Below are 23,943 nucleotides of genomic sequence, written 5' to 3'. Positions count from 1 at the left end.
GTTCTTGCAGTTTTCTTTACTAGAAAAGATTTTTTTCTTCTCTAATGTTCACTTTTTTTACATGACTTTTTATGTAACTATCAGATTTTTTGGAAAGGATTCTGCTTTAACAAGAACTTAAGTAACAAAATCTCTTCTGCCTGTAACCTGTGAGCATGTATTATTAACCTTGAAAACTCAACTATGAAGAGTCTAGTGCTCTCAGACTGCTCAGTTCTTCCCTCTCTCCCCAAAAGGAGGAAAAATCATGGGAAGTTGGTTTCTCTGTGCCTTTAATATGAACTGCTTTCCGTAACATAAAGAACATTTTTAACAGTTACTTAGATCATCCAGAGGTGTTCTTTATCATGTCCAATATACTACTGTATTGTAGCCAAAGTATTCTCTACTTTTTATTGTAATTAAAGTTCCTTTTTGTTTTGAAGTTTGCTTGGCCTCTCTTTACATGGAGGTAAGTGATAGGTTACATTCTTTGTACATTTGAATAGTGGGTTTTGCATGAGGAAGTAGGCTTTTGCTTTATTTTTGTAATAGCTTCCTTGCTGATCCGCTTCCCATTTCCTTTATTGTTTAGCTCAAACCTAACACATTTTTTTCTACCCCTTTATCTCCTAAGGCTTTCACTTTGGTCTGCTACTTCATATCATATGTCCCTCATTGAAAACATGTTACGGTTGGATTTATTCTGATTTTGTCTCATCCTATATTGGGTAAAGGGAGTATAACAACACCTTCATATTCAGTTGCTTTAATTTTTTTTTGCATGTTGCCTGATCCAAGTATCAGCAAGTTCCCTTTGGTAAGAGAAACCTACTATTCAAATGCACAGTAGGTGGGACCTAAGACCTAAGGGAAAGATTTAAATTGTCAGCTACCACCCTTATGGAATGCCTGAGTCCTTGCTCTCCTTGCCTTAGTGGTCTGAACTTCCAGTTCCAGAATGCGATGCTGCTCTATTAAAATTTCCAGTAAATAACAAGAGAATTGTATACGTATAGTGATATTTTAGCTATTTGTGCTAAAAGGTTTTCTAGGTTTTTTTTTTTTTTTGGTTTTCTAGGTTTTAAGTGGTGTTTGTTTTTTATTTTTCTTTTCACTTGTCAAAATTATTGAGATTTAGAATGAAGACTGAAAGTATCTTTAGTGATCTATGTATTGAAATAGTTTTGTATGATTATATATTAAAACCTTTTTGCTCTCAGTACCAAGCTTTTCACTATTTGTTCATGTTTAGATTTCCATTTTAAATTTCTGAAATTTTTACTTCTGAAAACTTTTAAAAAGGTTTGCTTTATTTTATTTTTTAAAAATGGTTTGCTTTAAATGACATTGCCATTTAATTTTATTTGAAAAGTCTAGATCAATACATTCTATATTTTATATTACATGTTGTTTCAGTGCTATTGAACTTTAGTAAGAAAAGTTAATAGTCTGATAGTATTTATGTAAGAGGTTTACATAAGAAAATTAATAAAAAATTATTTCAGTGACTTAGTGAAGTGGAACAGTAGGTTAACTTTATTCTCTGAGACACTGCTGACAATTTGAATATAGGTGAAAAAATGCCACTGAATAGCCAAGGTAAAGGTAATAAAATACCCTGAGATTAATGCCTTTAACTTAAATGCAAGAAGTTCAGTTTTTTAGTGAGATCTTATTAATACTTTTTATTTTTTAAAGTTTTTTCCTTGTTTCAAACACTATACATGCCTGTGATATGGAAAAATAATAAATTGATGAGAAGGAAAAATTAGAGGTAATGAACTGTATTCTCATCAGCTAAAGATAATCACTGTGTACATTTGTTGTATTTCCTTCTAATCTATTCATATTTTCCTGTCATGGTTGTGATGATATTGTATGTGCAATTTTATAACATTAATTCAAAACATTTTTTCTCTAATTGTATTTTTGTAACCATCCTTATTAACTGCTACATAGAATCTAAAGGTAATTAGCTTTTATGTCTGTCTTCCAAGCCCATATTAGAAAGGCATGGTGCAGCAATTACAAGCAGATTGCAAGTTATTTTGGTAAGATAGACATACCAACTAACAGCAAAAGAAAAAGCTAAAAACTGAGACATGAGCTTAAAGTGTATAGTATGTGGGAACCACATGTATGGAATCTAACTGGGTATGAAGCACTGTTTGTTAAGGAAAACTATGCAACTCTGCTTCTAGGTTTTCTTTTGAACTTTCAGACCTTAGCTACTCCATGCTGCCTGGCGGTCTTTGTGTGCTCTACTTCTCAGGCAGCTTTCAACCTAAATCCTTTTTCCTCAAATACTAAGTAAGCTTGCCTGCATCAGCCTCAGCCTCAGGCTAAATTCTTGAAACCGGAGCCCAGCCCTTATTTTTTCCCCACCAAACCCACAACCCTAGTTACATGATCAATTCCTCTTTATTTTTAAAAAAATGTTTATAAATTTTAATTTTGGCCTGAGATGGAGGCGTTCTGTTGGGGCCCAATTCCTGCATTTGTGTTCTACACCCCTTTCTCTCTTTCACGTAGACTGCTCCTTTGGCTCTTTCATTTCTTGCTTGTCATTAATTGCTTCACTTCCATTGGATTATTCCTGTTAGCACATACACACATACGCATACTGTTTTGTTTTGTTTTAATGTTTTAAAGGTCTCCTATTGGGGCGCCTGGGTGGCTTAGTCAGTTAAGTGTCTGCTTTTGGCTCAGGTCATGATTCCAGAGTGCTGGGATCAAGCCCCACATTGTTTTAGGGCTCTCTATTCAAGGAGGAGCCTGCTTCTTCCTCTGCCACTCCCCCCTGCTTATGCTCTCTCACTCTCTCAAATAAAAAATAAATAAAATAAAATAAAATCTTTTATTAAAAGTAACAGCAACAATAAATAGAGTCACAGCCCTGTCTCCCTTCTGCCTTAAAAAAACATGGCCCCTCCCATGACCATTTTTTAGTTTTGGTCTATTTCCCTGTTTTCCATTACAGCTGCATCTCTCACATGCATTGTCTTCATGAACTCTACTTTTTATTTCTTTATTAACTACTTAGCCTTCTACCATGTTTTATTTTCCCCTTAGGTGCTCTTATTGATTCCATAAATACCACAATTATGTAATGACTCCAGGTTACTTCTGAGCTTTAGATTCTTATGTATGGTATCCACTTGATGTTTTCACTTGATGTCTCATAGGCACTTAAAAACTTAGCATGTTTAAATTTTTGATTCTTCCTCTTCTGCTACATCTCAGAAAATGACTTATTGACTCAGTGTCCAAAATATATCTTCTTTCCTTGCCTGCTTCTAATTCACAGAGCAGCAAAAAAAAAGATGTTAAAAGGCAAATCGAGTTATTTCTGTCTCCTGCTTTGAGACCGTTATTTTAGCATAAAATCTAAACCCCATACCATGATCCAAGAGGCTTTGCATGATCTGTTCTCTTTAGCCTCCCTCATACTTTTTTTTTTTTTTTTTTGCCTATGGTGCGACTGCCTTTTTGGCCTTTTGGTTACTGCCGTGGTCTGTGTTCTTTCATGCCTCTGTGCTTTTGGACATGCTCTTCTCTGCCTGAAATGCTGTTCCCTTCCATTCTTCTCATCCTTTAGGTTTCTGGGTAAATTCCTTATCAGAGGAGTTTTCCTAGCCTACAACCTAAGGCTTGTCTCTCTCATTTTCATCATTTGTTTGGTTCTTTTGTGTAGTATCCAAATTGTGATTTTTTTGTTTTTTGGTCATTTTTTAATTGGTTAAATTCTGCCCCAGCTAGAATATAAGCATCAAGAAAGCAGGAACTTTGACTTTATTGTATGTGATATATCTCCATTGTCCATCAGAGTACTTGGCTATAGGGAGCTCTGTAAGTTCTGATGAATGAACAAGTGGATGGATAGGATAGTACAGGAGTAACAGACTAGAAGTGGCCCTAAGAGCACCCAGCATCCTTATGTTCCAGCTTTGAACAATAATTATTACTGATGTAGATGACCTGAGTTGCCCAGTAAAAAGTATAGTAAGTGCAATCCATTTTAGAAAAATGGGTTCACAAAATGAGATTAAATACGTTTGAGTTTATTTAAAAAGAAAATGGGTCCTGGAAAATGTAAGGATCGTTTATTATAGTGTTCTAAAAGTAACTTAAGTTTTCCTGTACTAAGAGTTCTTTCACTGATAATAATGATTATTTCTCATAGCTAAATGATTGATTTTAGTCTTTATAAGTGAGATATTACTTAAGTGTTCTTCTAAATGTTATGCACTCAGTCCGCATCATTCATGGATTCTGTATTTGTGATTTGCGTACTTGCTGAAGTTCATTTGTAACCCCCAAATTCATACTTGTGGTGCTTCCAAGGTCATTCATAGATGTATCCAGAGTGGCAAAAAATTTTAGTGGCCCATTGCCCACATTCCCAGCTGATGCCTTGTTTCACCTTTCATGTTGTAAATGAGTGTGCTTTTCATGGTCTATTTAGTATCATGTTGTTCACGTTTTAGCTTTTTGTTGATTTCACTATTTAAAATGGCCTCCAAACATAGTGCTGAAGGGCTGGCTATCTAGTGTACCTAAGCACAAGAAGGCTATGATGTGCCTTATGGAGAAAATTTGCTAGAAGTATTCACAACTTAGGAAAATACTATCCTTAATACTACAGTTATTAAGTAAACTTTGTTTAGGCATGAGTTATGGTGCTGTTGGCTGGGAATTAAATGTAAATGAATCAACAGTATATATTAAATAAGGTGTCTTTAAACATAAACACACATAAAACAAAGTTTTGTATTGATTGGTTGATGAAAATGTTGTGACCAGAGGCTCGCAGGAACCTAACCCTGTATTTCCCCTAGGAGCAATGTTCAGTGTTCGCGGCGACTTTATAGAACATAACTACCGCGAATAACAAGAATCGACTGTAAGTTAAAATTCTGGACTTAAATCGAAATTTCAGGAAGTCCCTCCTCACCCATGTTAATTATAGTTTAGAGACTTTTTGGTTGGGGTATATATTTTAAAACCTTTCAACTAAGAGAACTGAATTCATTTTGGTTCAGTGATCCTTTTTGAGCACTTACTATATGCCAGTAACTGTACTAGTTTTGAAGTATACAAAAACAAGTCATAAAATCTTCACTCCAAGAATCTTTCAGTTAGGGGAGTATTTGATTTTAATCAAACTGGTCTGATACCAGCTGCAATTTAATTTTGACACTCCCTGCAGTTAACGTAGACTCCGTGGGTTAAAGACAAAAGTTCTAAGAATGCCTACGCTTCCAGATGCCAGCTGCAAGTTCTTGGAATCCCTAGGCCACCCATACTTCTGAAAACTGATTACTGGCTACAAATTGGGGTGTTTCTATGACACCCCTCCTGTTCAATAGTTTGCTAGAACAACTAGGACTCAGGAAAGTGCTACAGTTATGATTATAGTTTTATTATAAAGATGATACAGGAAGTGGTTTGGGAAGAACAGTTTCTGTGGCCTCTCTGTGGAGTTGGGACCTGTCATCCTCTAAGTACATTAGTGTTTTGGCCAAGCAAGATGCTCCTCTGAGTTTCATTGTTCAGAGAGTTTATCGAGTTTCATTACATAGGTGTGATTTTAAATACATGGACACATGATTGAACTTAATTTCTAGCTTCCATCTCCCTCCTCAGATTGTATGGCTAAGAATCCAATTCTAATCACATAGTTGATATTTCTGGTGATTAGCCACCATCCTAAAGTTACCTGAAGGTCCACCAGGAGTCCCCTAGTTAACATAACAAAGATACCCCCCCTATCACTCAGGAAATTCCAAAGGCTTTTAAAGCTCTTTGTCCAGAACTGGGGACATTACCAGATACATTTCTTTTTTATACCACAGGGCAAATTGCCTTATAAATAGTAAAAGGTAATTTAGAAGTTTGCCAGATAGGGTCATAGATGTTTATAAGCAGATAGAAGAATATATGCAGAAACATCAAGGGATGAATGAATTTATGGAATAAAATGTTTAGTTAGCTAGAATGTCATGTTCAACAGGGGAATTGTTGAAGGTGAGTCTGGTAAAGTAGATAGTAGTCAGATCATGAAAATCTTTGGAAATAGGTCACAAATCCTATGCACATTTGGGCCTTACAGTTCGGATTATAATGGAAAATTTCAAACAAAGAGTAAACATAACAATATAGTGAATATATGATGATTATAATGATCTCCTATGTACATATCACAGTTAACACCTGGTGGTCAGCTTGTTTCATCTGTGTTCCCCTTCATCTCTCCTACCCCCAACATACTATTTTGTAGCAAATATTATTTCATTCTTAGATATTTCTGTGTATATCTTTAAAATATGTGAGCTTTTAAAAATAACTATAATCCTGTTTTTACAGCTAAGAGTTTAAGAGTTTTTAACAGTAATTTCCTAACATCATCAGATGCTCAGTCATTATTCAAATTGCCAGTTCTGCAGTGTTTTTTAAAAACAGCAAATCAGTTGCTAACATTTTTTAATTGAGATATTTTACTTTAAAAATTTAAATTTTTGTGATTGAAAAATTGGTAGGTTTAGCAATTTTAGGTGTATGTTTCTCCTTTATAAGAACAGAGCCTTGATCAAAGTCTTTGCCTAGCTGCCTACTCACTGCTTTACCTTGTGAAGACTCTTGGAAAGGAATTAAACAGGCATTTACCTTGATAGCATTTACATTACGGAAAGCTAACTAGAGTTGGGATCAGAATGCATTTAGGAGAGTGTCCAGGAAAGACAAGGAGACCAGTTAGAGAGTGTTGCTAGTAGTCAGAGCTAGAGAGGCACATGTGCTGAACTCGGGTTCTTACAGGGGACAGAGAAGTTTAGAATTTTAAGAGTTAAACAACAGGAATTAATGATAAATATGTGGAGAGGACATATTGAAGATAAAACCTGAATATCAAATTTAGGTAGTTGGTAGATAGGAAATTCAGGTGAGACAGGAAATTGAGAATGAGCAAGGGAGTGGTGCTTGGGAGAGAATAAGTGATTCATTCAGGATATTTTGATGGTGTGGTAAAGGTGAATACGTACACACGGTTGTTGGAGCCCTAACTTACATAAAGTTTGAGAATTCTCCAAGTAAATTAAAGGAGGGGAAGATAGGAAAGGTAAGCAAAGACTACTTGTAGCTTTGTGGACATTGAAAGGATGCTTTTTAAAACAACTATCCATTCTTTCTGTGTAAATGAAGGATAGGTGGAGAATTCTAATGTGCTCCTTCCAGCTTGCCTGCAGAGTCCATTTACTTTTAATAGTACACCTATTAGCCTTAATATATAATAATAATTGTCAGTTATAAGAAATATACCTATAAAGAGCATTGCAGGGTCTGGCATCTAGTAAGTGCTTGGTAAGTGCTGGATTTGAATTGAAACCCTTTTAAGGCGTAAGCAGTAGTATCTAATTCAGATTAGAGTTTTTCACCTGGGATTTCCCTTCAGTGTCTTCACAAATAGGAAAATCAATAAATATTTGTACAGTAAATGAATAATTTTGGTGATTTTAATTCCTTTATTTAAAAGGATTCTTTTTTTCTTAGTTTGAGATGGTATCAACATCCTACAGAAGAAGAATTAAGAATTCTTGCAGGGAAGCAGCAGAAAGGGAAAAGCAGAAAAGACAGGTAAGTTACATTGCTGAGCTTATAAAGTGTTAAGTGTTTGATACAATTTATGTAAAGATATTTTGTACTTTGGTTAAAGGAACATTTATTGCTAATACTATGAGCATCGAAAAATTCAAGATTAAAACTCATGATCTAAGATAATTTTGAATTATGCTTTAAGAAAATCCAGTATGTAATAATTTAGTATATGAGCATAGAAGTGATTGTTTTACTTAAGAATGGTTAATTATATTCTTGTGTTTAAATTATGAAAACAGTTTAGCCATCATACTAAAACTTGGTGGAGGTTGACTGGGGAGAAAACCAGAGCCTGTGTTTTGACCCTATAACTCTTTTACCTGTTGATTTGGGTTCTTTTCCAGGTTTTGCTGTTAGTCAGTATTATGATTTTGGGCAAATTTGCCTGCTTTTGACCTCTTTTCATTTTTCAAATAAAAAATGTAGGCAGTATAATTTCCTAGGTCCCATTCAGTTGCTGAATATTATATTGGCATTTTAAGTTATGAAGAAAACTGCCTGCTAATAAACTCCTTGAGTGGACCACAGCAGCGTTATCTGTGAAATGGAAGGACCAAACATAGTAATTCTGAAGGATCTTTCCAGCTTTAAAATTTTATATCTCTTCTTAAATTGAATTCTCAAGGAAAGTACATGATAATTAGCCTCTCTATATGGACCTTAGTGTCCTCAGTTGGGGAGGACTTCTTAGAACCTGAAACTATGATTCTAATATATTACAAAATGTCAGTGATAACAAATTTATCACCAAATTTCTCATGTGTATCATAAAAATTATATTAACCTGGGCTAATGTATTTGTAGGTGCTAAAGTTTTTTTTTAAACATTAATGATTATTTGTCATGAAATAGGAAATTCTAAAAAGACTTTTCTGATCTTGCTACCATCCTCTTTTACACTTATTGGTGCAAATATACCTTGAAGATCATTGGAATATTAAGTGTTAGCCCTCCTCTATATTATTTTAAAAAGGCTGTACATGTACAAAAAAGATACAAAAATGACACTGTTTTATTCCTGGTAGCAATAATTATTTTTTTATTTACTGACATGAATTAATATTTTTACTGAGGTTTTCCCAGAATAAATGAAAATTGTTTCTTGGTATTGTAATTACTGCTATTGAAACTTAAATTTATTTCTATGTATGCGTGATTGTCTTTAAAACTTAAATTTCGGAATGATACACGTGCACCTGAAGCATTCTTTTATTTTCCCCATTTGTGATTCAGTAAAAGCAACTCCAGATTCCTTTCACATGACTGATTTCTTACACATATAAATCTTACTATATTTCTTCAACTCTGACTTGTTTATAGCTATAGGTCTTTTTATATGTATGTGTGGATATGTATAATTTCCAAGAGAAAGACATTTTGTCTTCAATTTGCTTTTATTCTTGTACCTAAAGTAATAGTTTCAAAGTGAAATACAAGGAAAGATACCAGTTCCTTGCCTTTGCTTTCTTAGGTTAATTTCATGTCACAGAGGAGCCACTTTACCCTTTTAGGTATTCTGAGGTTTTCTTCCATATGTTTAAATATTATGTGATAATGGCATTTCTTTAATTTTTGATTTGTTTTTTTTCTTGTACCTAAAGAAAAAGAGGTTAGTTGTCTTTAAATCTACAGAATAGAGTAGGAGAAATAGGGTGAAATATTAAGCTAGTAGTCAAGATTATGTCACTAATTTAGGTAACTCCCTGGTAATCTGCATATTCACATAATAATTTACATCCATATTTTGTAGTCTCCCCTGTAAAAATTACATGTGACTATATTTTACCTCCTTTTTGCTGAAATATTAGAAATTCTTTTTTTTACTGTGAAATTTAAAACCCCATTTGTGATTAGTTGATAGAAGCACTTAGATAACAGTATAGGTAACTTGTTTTTTGTGTCTTTTGTCTCATTTTTTATAGGAAATATAATGGTCACATTGAAAGTAAGCCACTAACTATTCCAAAGGATATTGACCTCCATCTAGAAACAAAGTCAGTTACAGAAGTGGATACTTTAGGTAAGGGAAATCTTGATAAAATGTTCTGTAAATCTCAGTTTTATACTATGCTAAGTGAAAGTTTCATTTTATCTATTGTGGTTAGATTTATTGTTTGGTTTTTAATCTTTAAGTCCATTTTATAGAATATGAAATCTTTTTCAGAACTTAGAAGCTCAAAATGACTTCACTGAATTGAATTTCTTTTTCTATTCACCTAACCTGTACTAAGGATTATTTTTCCCATTTTTCAGAAGAGGCTGACTCACATGTTTGTTGCACAGTTTCTATTTTATGTTGAGATCACAGTCACTTTTCATTATTTCGAATTCTAGACTTCTTGCCATATATACCATTCTGCTCCTTCTATGATGTGGCTTGCAGAAATGCATTTGCGTGTTTGTGTTTAATTACCTGTACTTACAAGACTGAACTTTATGCTCATGTTTAGTAGAAAGGAAAATGACTTTAGAGAAATGAAATAGATAGGAATCAGAAAACTTATTCAGGTTTTACTCTTACTTACAGGATATCTCTGTTAGGTTATGTAGTTTTTTCCGCCAAATCCCAATGTTTTAATGGTATAATAACTATAATTTTATATTTAAAATTTATGTGAAATTATTTGAATTCTCTAAGAGAGTGGCATCTAAGGTGATACTATATTAAACACTGATTCTCAAACCTGACCATCAGAATCACTTGAGCAGCTCTTTGAAAAGAATGATTCTTTATATCTATCCCTGGAGATCCAGTAAATATAGAGTGGGTTCTGGGAATTTGTGTTTTTGTTCTTGTGTGTTATTGTTGTTTTTTAAAATTTATTTAAATTCAATTTGCTAACATATAGTGTAACACCTAGTACTCATCTCCTCATTTGAATTTGTGTTTTTTAAAATGCTCTTAGTGGTTCTGACTTTTGATCAGGTTTGAGAAATAATGGTTTACATGGTAAGTGAAGAATAAAAATAACATTAAAAAATAATTTTGGTAATGTATAAATATCATTATGTAATTGGTCCTTCATGGGCTAAGTCATAACCACCCTTGAAAAACCTTAGTAGATTCATGTAGCATCTCATGTAGAATTATTTAGTGATACAAAATGGCTTCAAGATATTTGAAAGTTGATTCTATATTTACAAAGATTTGTGTGTGTGTGTGTGTGTGTGTGTGTGTGTGTGTGTGTGTAAAGAGTGTCCTGGAACCCAAAAATGTCAATGAGGAACAGTATAAATCAGTATCATTACAACTGTGTTGGGACTGGTTATATCATCCTCTTTTTTCTTTTTAATTATTTTTCATGCAAAATTTAAAATACTTGAAAGCACTTTGACTTTTTGACTGTCACATTAGTTTACTAATCTTTTATGTGGACTTACTTGTATAAAATGTTCACAGATGTGTAAATACAAGAATATATACACATTCTCCCTAATTTCTAATGCAAATTTTTGTCTTTTCTAATAACTAATGTTAAATAGTTAATTACCAGCTTATTAGCTTTATTAATGGCTTAAATGTGAGTATTTACCAGGCATTGTTTTATTTTTTTTTTTATAAATTAATTTTTATTGGTGTTCAATTTACCAACATACAGAATAACACCCAGTGCTCATCACGTCAAGTCCAGGCATTGTTTTAAATGCTTTACTTTTAGTAACCTTCCAGTTCTGTGAGATACGTAACTGTAATGGACTTTTTTTTTTTTTTAACTCTTTGAACTCCTAGGGTTAAATATTTAATTTGGTATGGGTTACACACCAAATGTGGTAGAGCCAGTTAGTGAGAACTAGGCAATTGTAATGAACCTAAGAAGATTTAAATTGGAGATCCCTGGGTGGCTCAGCGGTTTAGAGCTGTCTTCAGCCCAGGGCATGATCCTGGAGTCCCAGGATCCAGTCCTGCATCAGGCTCCCTGCATGGAGCCTGCTTCTCCCTCTGCCTTTGTCTCTGCCTCTCTCTCTCTCTCTCTCTCTCTCTCTCTCTCTGTATCTCTCATGAATAAATAAATAAAATTAAAAAAAAAGATTTAAATTAAGGCCTTAGCACACAACTTAATATATTGTTTCATTTGTATAGTTTTAAAACTAATTGCAAATGGCACTAGTTTAACAACTGGCCATTTAATTTCAAGAATAGAATAATGGGGAGATGTTTTATTTATGTTTATGTAATCATTTGTGAATGGATGCTAAGTATGTGTGTTTAGGTAAAAGTAGTGGGTTTTCTCCCTAAATTTAAGGTACACTCATGAGCTTAAGGCAAACCACGAGGCTTGATGAACTGAGTTTTCTTTTGATTCCAGTAGCCTAATAAAAGGCACATAGTTAATTATATTATTGAATAGAAAAAGAATATAATACTCGTGTTAAATATATAGCCAAGAATATGTATAATTTGTACTTTTGTTGAATGTGTATATATTATTGTTATCCCACTAAGTATCTTTAAAGTGTGTCTTAATTTGTATTAGCTATTGATTATAAGAACCTTTTAAAACACAAAAATATTTGATATGTCACTTGGCTGTTTGCTCTGAGTGAATTCCCTGGAGGAAGCCTCTGTGAATGTGGGCATGAAGAATTGGAACACTTAATTCAGTTATTAATAAAAATTGAAAACCTAAAATTATTGGTATTGTCTACTCATTTATATAAATGGATATTTGTATACCCAAATGGATATTTTTTTACCTATTCTACCCATTTCCCTGTCTGGAAAGTCATTGAAAAGGGTGATTATTAGAGGAGAAGTGAGGTGACTAAAGCATGAGAATCTTTCAACTACTTGAGGGTAAATCTTCAGACTTGATGTTCATAAGCTATTATATTTATCACCAAAAACAAACAAAAAAAAACCCTAACAGTTAAAATAACTTGAAGCATATTAAAAACTTACCCAATCATAAAAGGATGTGGAATTTTTGCTGTCTTATAGAAATGTAAGTTTAATTGGTTTGTTTTGATATTTTAAATAAGTTATACTTTGAGTGGTATTTTATTTTCAAAATAGTTTTTCTATGAATGCATGATTTTAAAATATTCTCAGATATTATATTTTACAAATAAATTTTTTTATAACAATGTAGATCATTTTATTATGTACCAGTGGGAACATAGAAATTACTGTTTATGTGTGTGATTTATTTCCACATTTCAAAACATCTACAAAATGATGCTGTTACTTTGGACTGTACTCAAGTAAAAGTAAACCAGAATATCTGAGATGAAAAGGGAGATGGAATCATACTTACTATTAGAGAATGCTAATTTTAATGCAAACCCTTTGTTGGAAGGGGTATGGTTTTATGGAAAATTGACAGGCATTTCATCAGTTTTTCTTGCAGGAACATACGAGGGAATAAAAAGTGTATTTATTGTTATTTTAATCTGATTAAATCACAGAATTATTAATCCTCCTTTAGTGCATGCAGTTAATAACTGGCAAAGTTCAACTCTCCTACTTCACAGAAATGAAAAGTATAAGTAAACTTCTCTTTGTACACCAAGTTATGTCCTCAAGTTAAAGTATCATACTTTAGATTCTTAAAAAAATCTTGAGGCTCCATTATTTGAATATCTGACTCTCAGTTTTGGCGCAGATCATGCTCTCTGGGTCGTAGGACTGAATGAACCCTGAGTCAGGCTCTGCAGTCAATGCAGAGTCTACTGGAGGTTGTCTCCCTCTCCTGCTCCTCTCACAGCTCATGCTTTCTCTCTCTGTAAAATAAGTAAAAACAATCTTTAAAAAAACAACAACAAAAACTTGAGCAGCCTGGGTGGCTCAGTGGTTTAGCGCTGCCTTCAGCCCATGGCATGATCCTGGAGACCCAGGATCAAGTCCCATGTTGGGCTCCCTGCGTGGAGCCTGCTTCTCCCTCTGCCTGTGTCTCTGCCTCCCTCCCTCTCTCTCTCTCTCTCATGAATAAATAAATAAAATCTTAAAAAAAAAACAACAAAACTTGATATTTATTTATTTATAAAGATTTATAAATCTATAAATCCCAGGACTCCAGGATCACGCCCTGAGCTGAAGGCAGATGCTCATCTACTGAGCCATCCAAGCATCCCATAACTTGATTTTTAATTTCTGTAAAAAACAGCTAATCAGCTGAGAAGATACCAGATCATTTTGCAATCATATATTTTTAACAATAGTTTAAATAATTTTTGGTAATTACTCCAGGTTTAAAAAAATTTAGGAAGTATTAAAATTAAATTTTAAGCATCAACATTCTTAATCTGTTTCCTGCATTTTTAGATTCTTATATTTGTAAACCTTACATTGCATATCAACAAGTAGATAAAGTCTAGCATGTTTAAAGTTAATTACAGATAATCCTTCTTAGCTATTTATTTATGAAAGTTTAAGTAAACTATTATTTTTAACCTTTATTTTTCAGCGTTGCATTATTTTCCAGAATACCAGTGGCTGGTGGATTTCACAGTGGCTGCTACAGTTGTGTATCTAGTAACTGAAGTCTACTACAATTTTATGAAGCCCACACAGGAAATGAATATCAGCTTAGTCTGGTGCCTGCTTGTTTTATCTTTTGCAGTGTATCCTTCAAAACATCATTGATATTAATTTATAAGTTTGTACTCCTTTTATAGCTAACACAATTAGATCTTGTCTCTGATTCGAAAAAACTTTAGATCATTGGAGAATATTTTTTTTGTTATTGAAATCCTCTTTACTTAATAGAAAAGACTTTCGAAGTAGAGGTAGATAGTTTAAAAAATGAAATTCAAGAAAAGATGCCAGTTCCTTGCCTTTGCTTTCTTTTGTGAATTTCATGTCACAGAGGAACCACTTTACCTTGTTTTATGTATTCCGAGATTTTCTTCTTTATGTATAAATATTATGTAATAATGATGTTTCTTTAATTTTAGATTATTACACCTTTCTCCCCCTTCCTTTTTCTTCCTTCTTTTCTCCCAAAATAGTAAGGAAACAAATGTTTTACCAAATCATCAGTCAGTTTTAGTGATACCAATGAAAATATTATAGCTATTTATCACCTTACTGGAACAATTTTTTAATCTTGTTAAATATGCTAAACTTTTTTGAAGAAATCTAAACCTCAGTAGTTAAAGTACATCATTTCTGTTTGTTTTGCCTTGGGAGTATCCTCTGGAGCTCTCAATTGTGTAAACTTACTGCATAGCTGTTAACCTGGGGTTTTCTTCACTGTCTTCCTAAGAATTCTCTATGCCTTTTTTTGGATCACATCATGTGTTCTTCCTTGCTTTACAGCCCTTTGTCAGAATGCATTCTCCTATAGTGTCCTGGAAAGGGATGCCACGGTTTTTACTTTTGAAATCTTACATGCCTGAAATTATTTTTTTTTCCCTAATACTCAGTTGATAGTTTGGCTCAATACAAATTCTCAGAAAGAAATGGTGGGGATCCCTGGGTGTCTCAGTGGTTGAGCATCTACCTTCGGCCCAGGACGTGATCCTGGAGTCCCAGGATCGAGTCCCGTATCAGGCACCCTGCATGGAGCCTGCTTCTTCCTCTGCCTGTGTTTCTGCCTCATTCTCTCTCTCTCTCTCTCTCTCTCTCTCTCTCCCCCCCCCCGTCGGTATCTCATGAATAAATAAAGTCTTTAAAAAAAAGAAAGAAAAAAGCGTTTTTCCTGGGACTTTTGAAGGCTCTTGAGAAAGTCGATGCCTTCTTGCTCTTGGCGTTTGCCTCCCTTTCCCCTCCCATACACCCTCCAGATGCTTTTCTCTTTTGGTGTTCTGAAGTTTTCATTATTAATTATGTTAAATTCTAGGTTTAGCTTTTAAATCTGGGGAACTCATCCTTTATTACTGGGCAGTTTCCCCCCTTACTTCTATTAAAATTAAACATTTCCTCTTCCATTTCTGCCTTTCCAGAGACAGCTCCTTTTTGTTTGATGTTTACAGCTGTTATTTCTTTGTGGGTACAAAGCTCGTGCTTGATGTTAGTTTTAGGCTTTAACTGTTGCCGTTTCACTCTGTCAGTGAGGACTTGGCACATCTTCCTGGCTTGTCATCTATCACTGATCATTTCCAATTCACCTTGTCTTATAAATACAGTAATGTCATTTTTTTAGAGGAATTTTACTGCTTTTTTCTTCTCGTTCATTGTATTTATGTACTTAAATTCCTTTATACTGTCATTTTGGTGGGGATTAGGGAGAGACCAGAAGTCACTGGATGTCCTCAATCTGCTATTTTTATCCAGAAGTTTTATATTGATTCTCTTATAAAATTCTGTTTTCTGTCATCTTTTTCAGGGGCTCTTAGTAATGACATGTTCTTTGAATGGTTTTTTAATATTTCTCCCTTTTTCCATTTATCTTACTGTGTTTTCTTGATTTTTCTCTTAATTTACTCTCTTAACCCTTCTGTTGAATTTTTTATATCAATTAAAAAAATTTTTAAGACTTTTGGATGTTCTGTTTTCCCAGCATTCTTGTGTCATGGATGTCTAATAACGTTTTAGTTCAAGTATATTAGTATCTTTTAATTTGTACCTTGTGTTATTTTCTGAGTATCCCCCTCCATTTTTTACTTGAATCGTTGTCCTGTTAGAGATTGTTCTTAAATGTCTCATGACCTTTGATTATCTGTTTATTATATTCAAGGAAGAGGCATTTAAAAAATAGAAGTTTTGTGCAAGTAGCTGGAACTTGTTGATTGGTGGCTTTTTTGTAGGTGACTGAGTAGGGACCTTACATTATCCTTGAGGGGACTTTTGGATATCATTGTGTGCAGGTTTTTGGGTCTTTCATTTTCTCCAACAAGAATTGTCCATTTTTTCATTTTTGGGGTATAAGTCTGACAGCCAGTGTTACGGATACTGATTGGAGAAGGTTCAGAGACTTAGCATTTCATGTACAGGCATTAATTAAATGCATGTCTGTGGTCCCTCTCTGCCCCTTGTTTTCAGGTCTTTGTCACCCTGGGGTTTGCATGGTGCTCCCCAAGCCCAATCTTTTCTGATATAACATCTTTAGATAGTATTTCTTCTAGGTTCTGCCAGAGTTGGGGAAAGGCCCTGACCTAATCTGTATGATTAGGCGAGACAAGATCTGCCAAGTCTGATTACTGCTATTATAGACGTTCAATCTGTCATCCGATTTTCATTTGTTCTGCAACCTTTCCTTCAAAGGTCCCCTCTATCTCTCATTTCCTTACTTTTCCAGAGCTGATGAATGAATGAGTTGGCTTTCTTTTTACTGGGTTTCTCCCTTGTACACCCAGCAGAGCAGAGTAAACAGAAGCTTAAATCAGTTAGTGGTTGTCCATCTATTCAGACTGTCTTCCAAACTTTTGTTGACATTGCTTTTCTAGAAACTGTCATCTTTTCCTATTCTTTGTTTTTGATGGCCTTTCGTTTCTTTGCTATATGGTTTAGTCAGATTTTGGGATTAAGCAGAATAAATGTATATCCTGTATCTTTTATATTTAACTATAGACTACTGAACTTTTAAAACTACAAGTAGATACTATTTTAAATATGATATGATTTGACATTCAACACTAGTGTGTTCCTTATTGATGCTTTTGGATTGATTGAGGTATAATGTAGACCAGAAGAACCAGAACAAAGTCTTTAAGAGTTGACATCTTCACCAAGTATGTATTCTGCTGGATAGAAATACTGATCATATGCGTCAATTGAGGAACATCCCTGGGTATCTCATGCTATACTGATTTTAAGAGGAGATTTAGTTGAAGCAGTTAGAATATTACTTTTTAATTCTATAGTATTAAATATGTAAAAATACTGTGCAGTCAGAATAAAGACCCAACCATAGATGTCAAGTTATATAAACACACTAAAAATATCTTAACTTGATAATTAGCACTGGCTGACTACATGCCTTGTTTATTTCATACTTTGAGTTCTCATGTTTTCTGAAATATTGCTTATTTTGCAATGTTCCTGTCTTAATTTTCATCATGGTTGATGGTCTGATATTGAAATGGTGTTTGTGGTATTTATGTAGAAATGCATATTTGATATCCAATTTTATTTAATGTTATATAATTCTTAATTCCTATTTACCAGAGGAATTAGAAAAATGTACCTCTTCCCAGCTACTCAGATTATTGTTTATGTGAATAAATTTCATCTTTCATTTCACTCAGTAATGCCTAATAATGTGAGAGCAAAGGTCCCATACAGTCTTCACTACTGAACTGCCTCTCCTTAGTTTTAAGTAGTGCACTCGTGAAATGCACCAAACAATAGCATCTCTGCGGGAATCTGGTAGCTGGCTGTCTCGCCATCCTAGAGAAGACAGAAAGTGCTGAAGGGCTTTAGAATCAAAGCTATTTTCTGCCAACTTTAACCCTCCACAAAAGGGATAGAGAAGAAGAAGGAAAGTAGAATTGTGTGTATGTTTAGGTACGTGATTCCCCTTCAAACTTGTGGCATGTGAGAAAATGACCTACTGCCTTCTGTGGTATGCAGGAAACCAGAATTCAATGCCAGCTATCCAGATTTAACACCAGGGAGGAGTCTGTTTATAGCCTTTTATCTTAGTTATAACATATCTGGTTTGCTTTTCACGCCATATGAACAGTGTATAACTGCAATGACCTCTGCCTGGCTTCTCTTTATTTTCTTATTGTATGTGCCTACTTATTAGTCAAACACATGTCTCCATTGATTACATAGGACAATAGCTCCACTTAATTCCAGAGTCACACATACATCAGTTGATTCAGAAATTCTCTGCAGTTGTTACTGATAAATTGTCCTTTGTTAAAATGGTCCCAAATTTAGACATGTATAAACTTAAATAATTGGTTCACTTAAAAGTAAGGAGGAAAACTGTTTTATTTCATGGTCATTTTTTTTTCCTCCCCATCCGTTTTATTTGACATACTTACATAGAACCACAGTTATAACTTCTACAGAATCTTGAAAGTTCTAAAAAGCACAGGAATGAGGTGTTTTTTTTTCTTTTTTTTTTTTAATGTGTGACACTGAAATCTTCAACTCTTATATGTAAAACTGGCCTGCCTCTTGTCGTAGCTGTGTATTGTTTCAACAAAGTTGTACATGCATCTCAGCTATCATACCTTCTGGTCTCACTCCTAAACCCTAATTAATTCTCAGCTTTACTCCCTTGCCCATTTATAATTCTAACCACCTTATTTGACCAAGTGTGTGTGTTCCAGGTCCATTTATGCCAAATTACATGGTATGGAGAAGATAAAGGGTAAAGAAAGCCTTAAAGTGAGGATGGAACAGTTGTAAATTGTCTCTCCTGCATGATGGCCTATGAAGTCTTAGAGTCAGTGGAGAAATGTTTACTGATTTTATAATGTAAAGCGTATCATTTTCATTTATGAATAAAAGAAAAGCAAAAGGTAAAAATGATGCTTACAAAAAATTCAGTAATCCTTTATATTTTAATTTTTAAAAGTTTTACTTCTACCAATTTATGGATTTTTTTTTCAAAGAACCTTTTCTTACAAATAAGCTGTATCACAGAGTAATATTGAGTCAATTACGTGAATTTGAGTGAGAAGAAAGCTATTCTACAAAGAATGATAAAGCTTCTCAGTAGTCCTATTATATTTGGTTAAAGGACTGGATCATTAGTCACATTTCCACACTGCTTGTATTTTACAATGTGGATAGTTTAAGGTACAAAACCCTATTATGTATGTTTTTAAGGCTATGTTTTAAATTTTTAATTTGCCTTGGTTGCCAGACATGCAAATTTCATACAATGTGAAAAGTTGGGAATGGTTTAAATGGAAATAAATTCTAAGGTTTTCTGTATTAAATATTCAATTCTATATGTAGATTTGTAAATTAAAGTGTGCACCTTAAATGCTGCATTTGTTTGCTGTAGGAAATAGACAACTATAGCAAACTTAGCACAACATGGTCACCTTTTCTGTACCTTAAAGGATTCTAAATGACTGTATTCTTACTTTACAAAATGTTCTGCTTCATATCAGTAAGAAAAATGAAACACTAAAACCCTGAGGTGAACTGCGTAAGCTATCAAGTCTCCTGGTGAGAAAGGAACAGAGTAAAAGCTATTGAATCTAAGCCAAAGTACTCAGTTAAAAATTTGTACATAGCATGATGTTTCAAAGATTATTTCTTTTGGAGATCTTCTGTGATACCAATATTGCCAAATTTTTTGCCTTTCAGATCGGAAACCTATAGAGTTATGAAGAGAATTTACTTTGGGAGATAAAACCAGTATTTATGGCTCATTAATTTATAATTAAGACTTTTTTTTCCCTTTTAGCTAGGAAGTGATAATTTTCTTCCAACATCTAAAAATTTAAGGATAATCTTGTTTTGCTTTATTTTAATCCAGAAGATTAGTTAATAGTTTTTGTTTGTTTGCTTTTATTTTTAAATAAAACCTATGTTTTGTGTTTTGAAAAATCTATGACTGTTGTTCCCTTCCACCATCTGGTTAGGTTGATGGTGGCTGTAAGCTTTTGTGGGACAAATTTTAAACATACATAATAGTTTTTGTTTAAATCTGAGAGAAAAAAAAAAGAGAAAAAAATCTGAGAGAAATTTAAGTTCAGTTTCTTTTCTCTTTAAAGTAATTGAACCTTCTCTAAAAAATAAAAAAAAAATTAAGTTTAAGTTGTCCAAGTTAATTGTATTTTTTAAGTTGGAAGACAGGATCAATTCTTTTTAGAAAGATTTTACTTGAGAGGTCATAAGGATTAATGTACTTTTCATTATAGTATATGTACTGTAGCAGATTCTTGGTATGGTTTATAGGTTTCTTTGCAGTGAGAATGCAAAGTACAGTGTGTTTTGAGTATTTTGGTTGCTTTTTATATAAAAATAGATGTAGGAGGGTTAGCTATTTGAATAGGAAAAAATGTTTTATTGTTAGTGGTCACAAAAACAAGACTATAATCTTTCACAGAGTAGAAAACTTTGAGTTTACATGAAAATAACTTAGTTGAGTGGAAACACAATCTATTTTAAAAAGGATAATCAGGGGCGCCCAGGTGGCTCAGTTGGTTAAGCGTCTCCTTTGGCTCAGGTCATGATTCCAGGGTTCTGGGATTGAGCCCCACATTGGGCTTCATGCTTTGTGGGGAGCATGCTTTTCCCTCTTCCTCTGCCTGCAGCTCCTGCTGCTTGTGGTTTCTCTCTCTCTCTCTCTCTCTCAAATAAATAAATAAAATAAATAAGTAAATAAATCTTTTTTTTTAAGGTAATCGTGAATTTTATGAAAAAGTTTTGAGAAACCTCTTTGAAAATCTGTGTTTATTCTTAGGTTAGTATCCATTAGATTTGTGTGTTGTGAACAAAATACTTATAATGTGATCTCTATTTTCCTTCTCAAAAAAAGCATTATAAATATCTTCAGGTAATTTCAAGATGTTAGGATATAGAAAACCTTTTCTTAATATGGGAATTGAGTCTTTAAAACAATATAAGTACAAACTAAATTGAAACAGTGTCTTGGTAAGTAGATATTCTTTAAGTTGTTATCCTAGATGTGAGAGAAATTTGCCATTTTAGATCTAAAAATTAAGCCTATTCATCATTTAAAAGCTCTTTTCGCCAGCTCAAAGATAAATATATTTAAAATTTCCTACTTGTTAAATCTTACCACTTGTCTTTGACTTTTCTTACCTGTTGAAGTTTTGGTTGAAATTTTGGTATTTGCATGTTACAGTTGTCTAATTCTAGTTGTGAAAAATGTTGATATTAGAACTTTAAAAATGTCAGCCATGTGACAGAAAAAAATTTATTCCATCCCTAATGTTCTTTTCATTTCAGGGCTTAAGGTTTTGTAATCTAAAATAAAAGAAGCCCTTAAAGTATGTGGCTCATTCATCTGGGACTGAGGAATTATAAAAAGGAAGAGAAAAAAAAATGACTACTTGCATTGGTAGTTTTGCATATGCAGTTTAGAATATTTACTAATACAATAGTCTTTATGAAAGCCTAACTTATAGAATGATCTGTGAAAATAATAGCGAGATAAAGGTAGCAGAAGAGTTTACTCATAAAGTACTTGACTATTATTTCCATTAAATCCTAAATCAGGAAATGCTATGTCTTTACCTACTGTTTTTTGCTATACTTGTCAGTAAATAGAAGCCTAATTTTTTTGGTATACATTATCAGGTTATATTTATTGATGAAAGGACAAAAGTAAGTATATCTTACTTGTAAATTGTGGACAATTTATGAAGCAAGAACAGATTTAAAGAAACTAAAAGAAATTGCATTTTGAAAGCCATTCCTGTAGTATTTCAGGTATAGTCTATTATTTTTCTATATAAATGACTTATGGTTAATAAGCATATTCATGGAATTAGAGCATAAAAGGATTTTTCTTATTTCAAAATAATTTATGTAGGTATTAGAGAAATTTGATAAGTAGCTCAACAAAAAACTTTGTTACTGTGTTAGCTAGTATAGACAGTCTCTGTAAATGATCTCAAAATAAAGTTACCACATTTGTCAGTGAGGAACTCTAAATGGGTTATCACAATGTAGGTTTCTCCTGTCTTAAAAAAATAAGCTGGTTTTATATTCTGTTATGTCAAATGCTAACAAAAGTCTTTGTCTTCTTAGGAAGTTTTTCTTTAGTCTACTACTATACTACTTAATAAGTTTGGACTCATTATATATTTGTTGAATAAAATGTACATTGCTCTAAAAGTTTGGTAAAACAAGCAGTTAAGTTTTGAGTTGAAGCATGAAGATTTGGGCAGCCCCGGTGGCTTAGCGGTTTAACACCGCCTTCAGCCAGTAGCATGATCCTGGAGACCCGGGATCGAGTCCCGCATCGGGCTCCCTGCATGAAGCCTGCTTCTCCCTCTGCCTGTGTCTCTGTCTCTCTCCTTTTGTGTCTCTCATGAATAAACAAATGAAGTCTTTATTTTTTTTTTTTAATTATTTTTTTTTTAATTTTTATTTATTTATGATAGTCACAGAGAGAGAGAGGCAGAGACACAGGCAGAGGGAGAAGCAGGCTCCATGCACCGGAAGCCCGATGTGGGATTCGATCCCGGGTCTCCAGGATCGCGCCCTGGGCCAAAGGCAGGCGCCAAACCGCTGCGCCACCCAGGGATCCCCAAATGAAGTCTTTATAAAAAAAAAAAAAAAGAAAGAAACATGAAGATTCTACAAAATGAAACCCCAGGTTAGACTTGAGTTGGTTCAGCAAATCTTTACAAAATTCTTCTGGCCAGGAACAAACTTTTAAGTCCTGGTATTGCTGGAAAATACTCAGGTCTTTTTCTTTTGGAGGGAGAGTAGAACTCTTGGAAAAGCTGCCTGTTTACTTTTTTATAAAAATAGGTTAAATATTTGTTCTGTTCTCTTCTGGGTTGTGTATACAGCAGGTCTGTGCCAGTGGATGATTAGAGTGTATTGAAATCATACAGTTTTATGATGCTAGTGTTTCATAGCATCGAAACATTTCTAACAGTTGATTAATATTAATTACTGTTAACATTTCACTATATTTTAATAGGATATGGAAATAATCTCAGTGCATGAGATTGAAAAGGTAGTAAAATATACATATGTGCTTTAGGCTGTGGGTTCATAGTTGATTAGGTTCTGTTAAACTCCAGGACGTGATGTACTTTTTTCTGGAGTTGAGGGTATGTAGTAGATCAAGACTTTATTAAAACCTAGATTGAATTTCTTAAAATGTTAACTTCTGTCAAATAATATATACACATAGGTTATATAGACAAAAGTACTTAACGTATTAAAAACGGAGTCTGCTTCCCGAACCTCCTTGCCACTTCTGCTTCTGTTTTAGCTGGTTATTTTGGCTTTTAAAAATTTTTGTATTTCTGGGGCAGCCCGGGTGGCTCAGTGGTTTAGCGCTGCCTTCGGCCCAAGGCCTGATCCTGGAGACCCGGGATCAAGTCCCATGTTGGGCTCCCTGCATGGACCCTGCTTCTCTGCCTGTGTCTCTGCCTGCCCCCCTCCCCCATGAATAAATAAATAAAATCTTAAAAAAAAATCTTCCTTTAAAAATATGTTTTGTATTTCTGAATATAATACTTATACTACTGTTACTTCGACAATTCTGATAGGTGAGGATTTTTCCGTTCTTAAATTATGGCATCCTCTGTGCTTCCTCTTCTTTATGTTCTTAATTTAATTACTTTACAGTTTTACTGAAAAGTGTCAATATTCAGTGATTATTATACCTATGTAAATATTATTCATATGTGTACATTATAAGGTGCTATAGCTTCTTTTGTAATTTTTTCATTAATTTTTAAAAATTCACTTATTCTTTGCATTTATTATTATTATTTTTGTATTAATTCCACTTTTCCATATTG

At 33.7% G+C, this 23,943-nt stretch overlaps 1 protein-coding gene across 5 annotated transcripts in view; it reads left to right on the top strand.

Moving 5' to 3' along the window:
* Positions 1 to 23,943, top strand: part of TMEM161B (transmembrane protein 161B) — a 69,647-nt gene that overhangs the window by 23,879 nt on the left and 21,825 nt on the right. For all 5 annotated transcript variants that reach the window (XM_055312823.1, XM_055312826.1, XM_055312825.1 and 2 more), the window contains 3 exons: positions 7,531 to 7,614; positions 9,558 to 9,655; positions 14,040 to 14,196. In XM_055312823.1, the coding sequence (XP_055168798.1) occupies positions 7,531 to 7,614; positions 9,558 to 9,655; positions 14,040 to 14,196 (339 nt within the window). The remainder of the gene's footprint in view (positions 1 to 7,530; positions 7,615 to 9,557; positions 9,656 to 14,039; positions 14,197 to 23,943) is intronic.

This window comes from Nyctereutes procyonoides, unplaced genomic scaffold (assembly GCF_905146905.1).
Source record: "Nyctereutes procyonoides isolate TBG_1078 unplaced genomic scaffold, NYPRO_anot_genome, whole genome shotgun sequence".
Taxonomy (NCBI): domain Eukaryota; kingdom Metazoa; phylum Chordata; class Mammalia; order Carnivora; family Canidae; genus Nyctereutes; species Nyctereutes procyonoides.
This window is presented reverse-complemented; position numbering and strand designations above follow the sequence as displayed.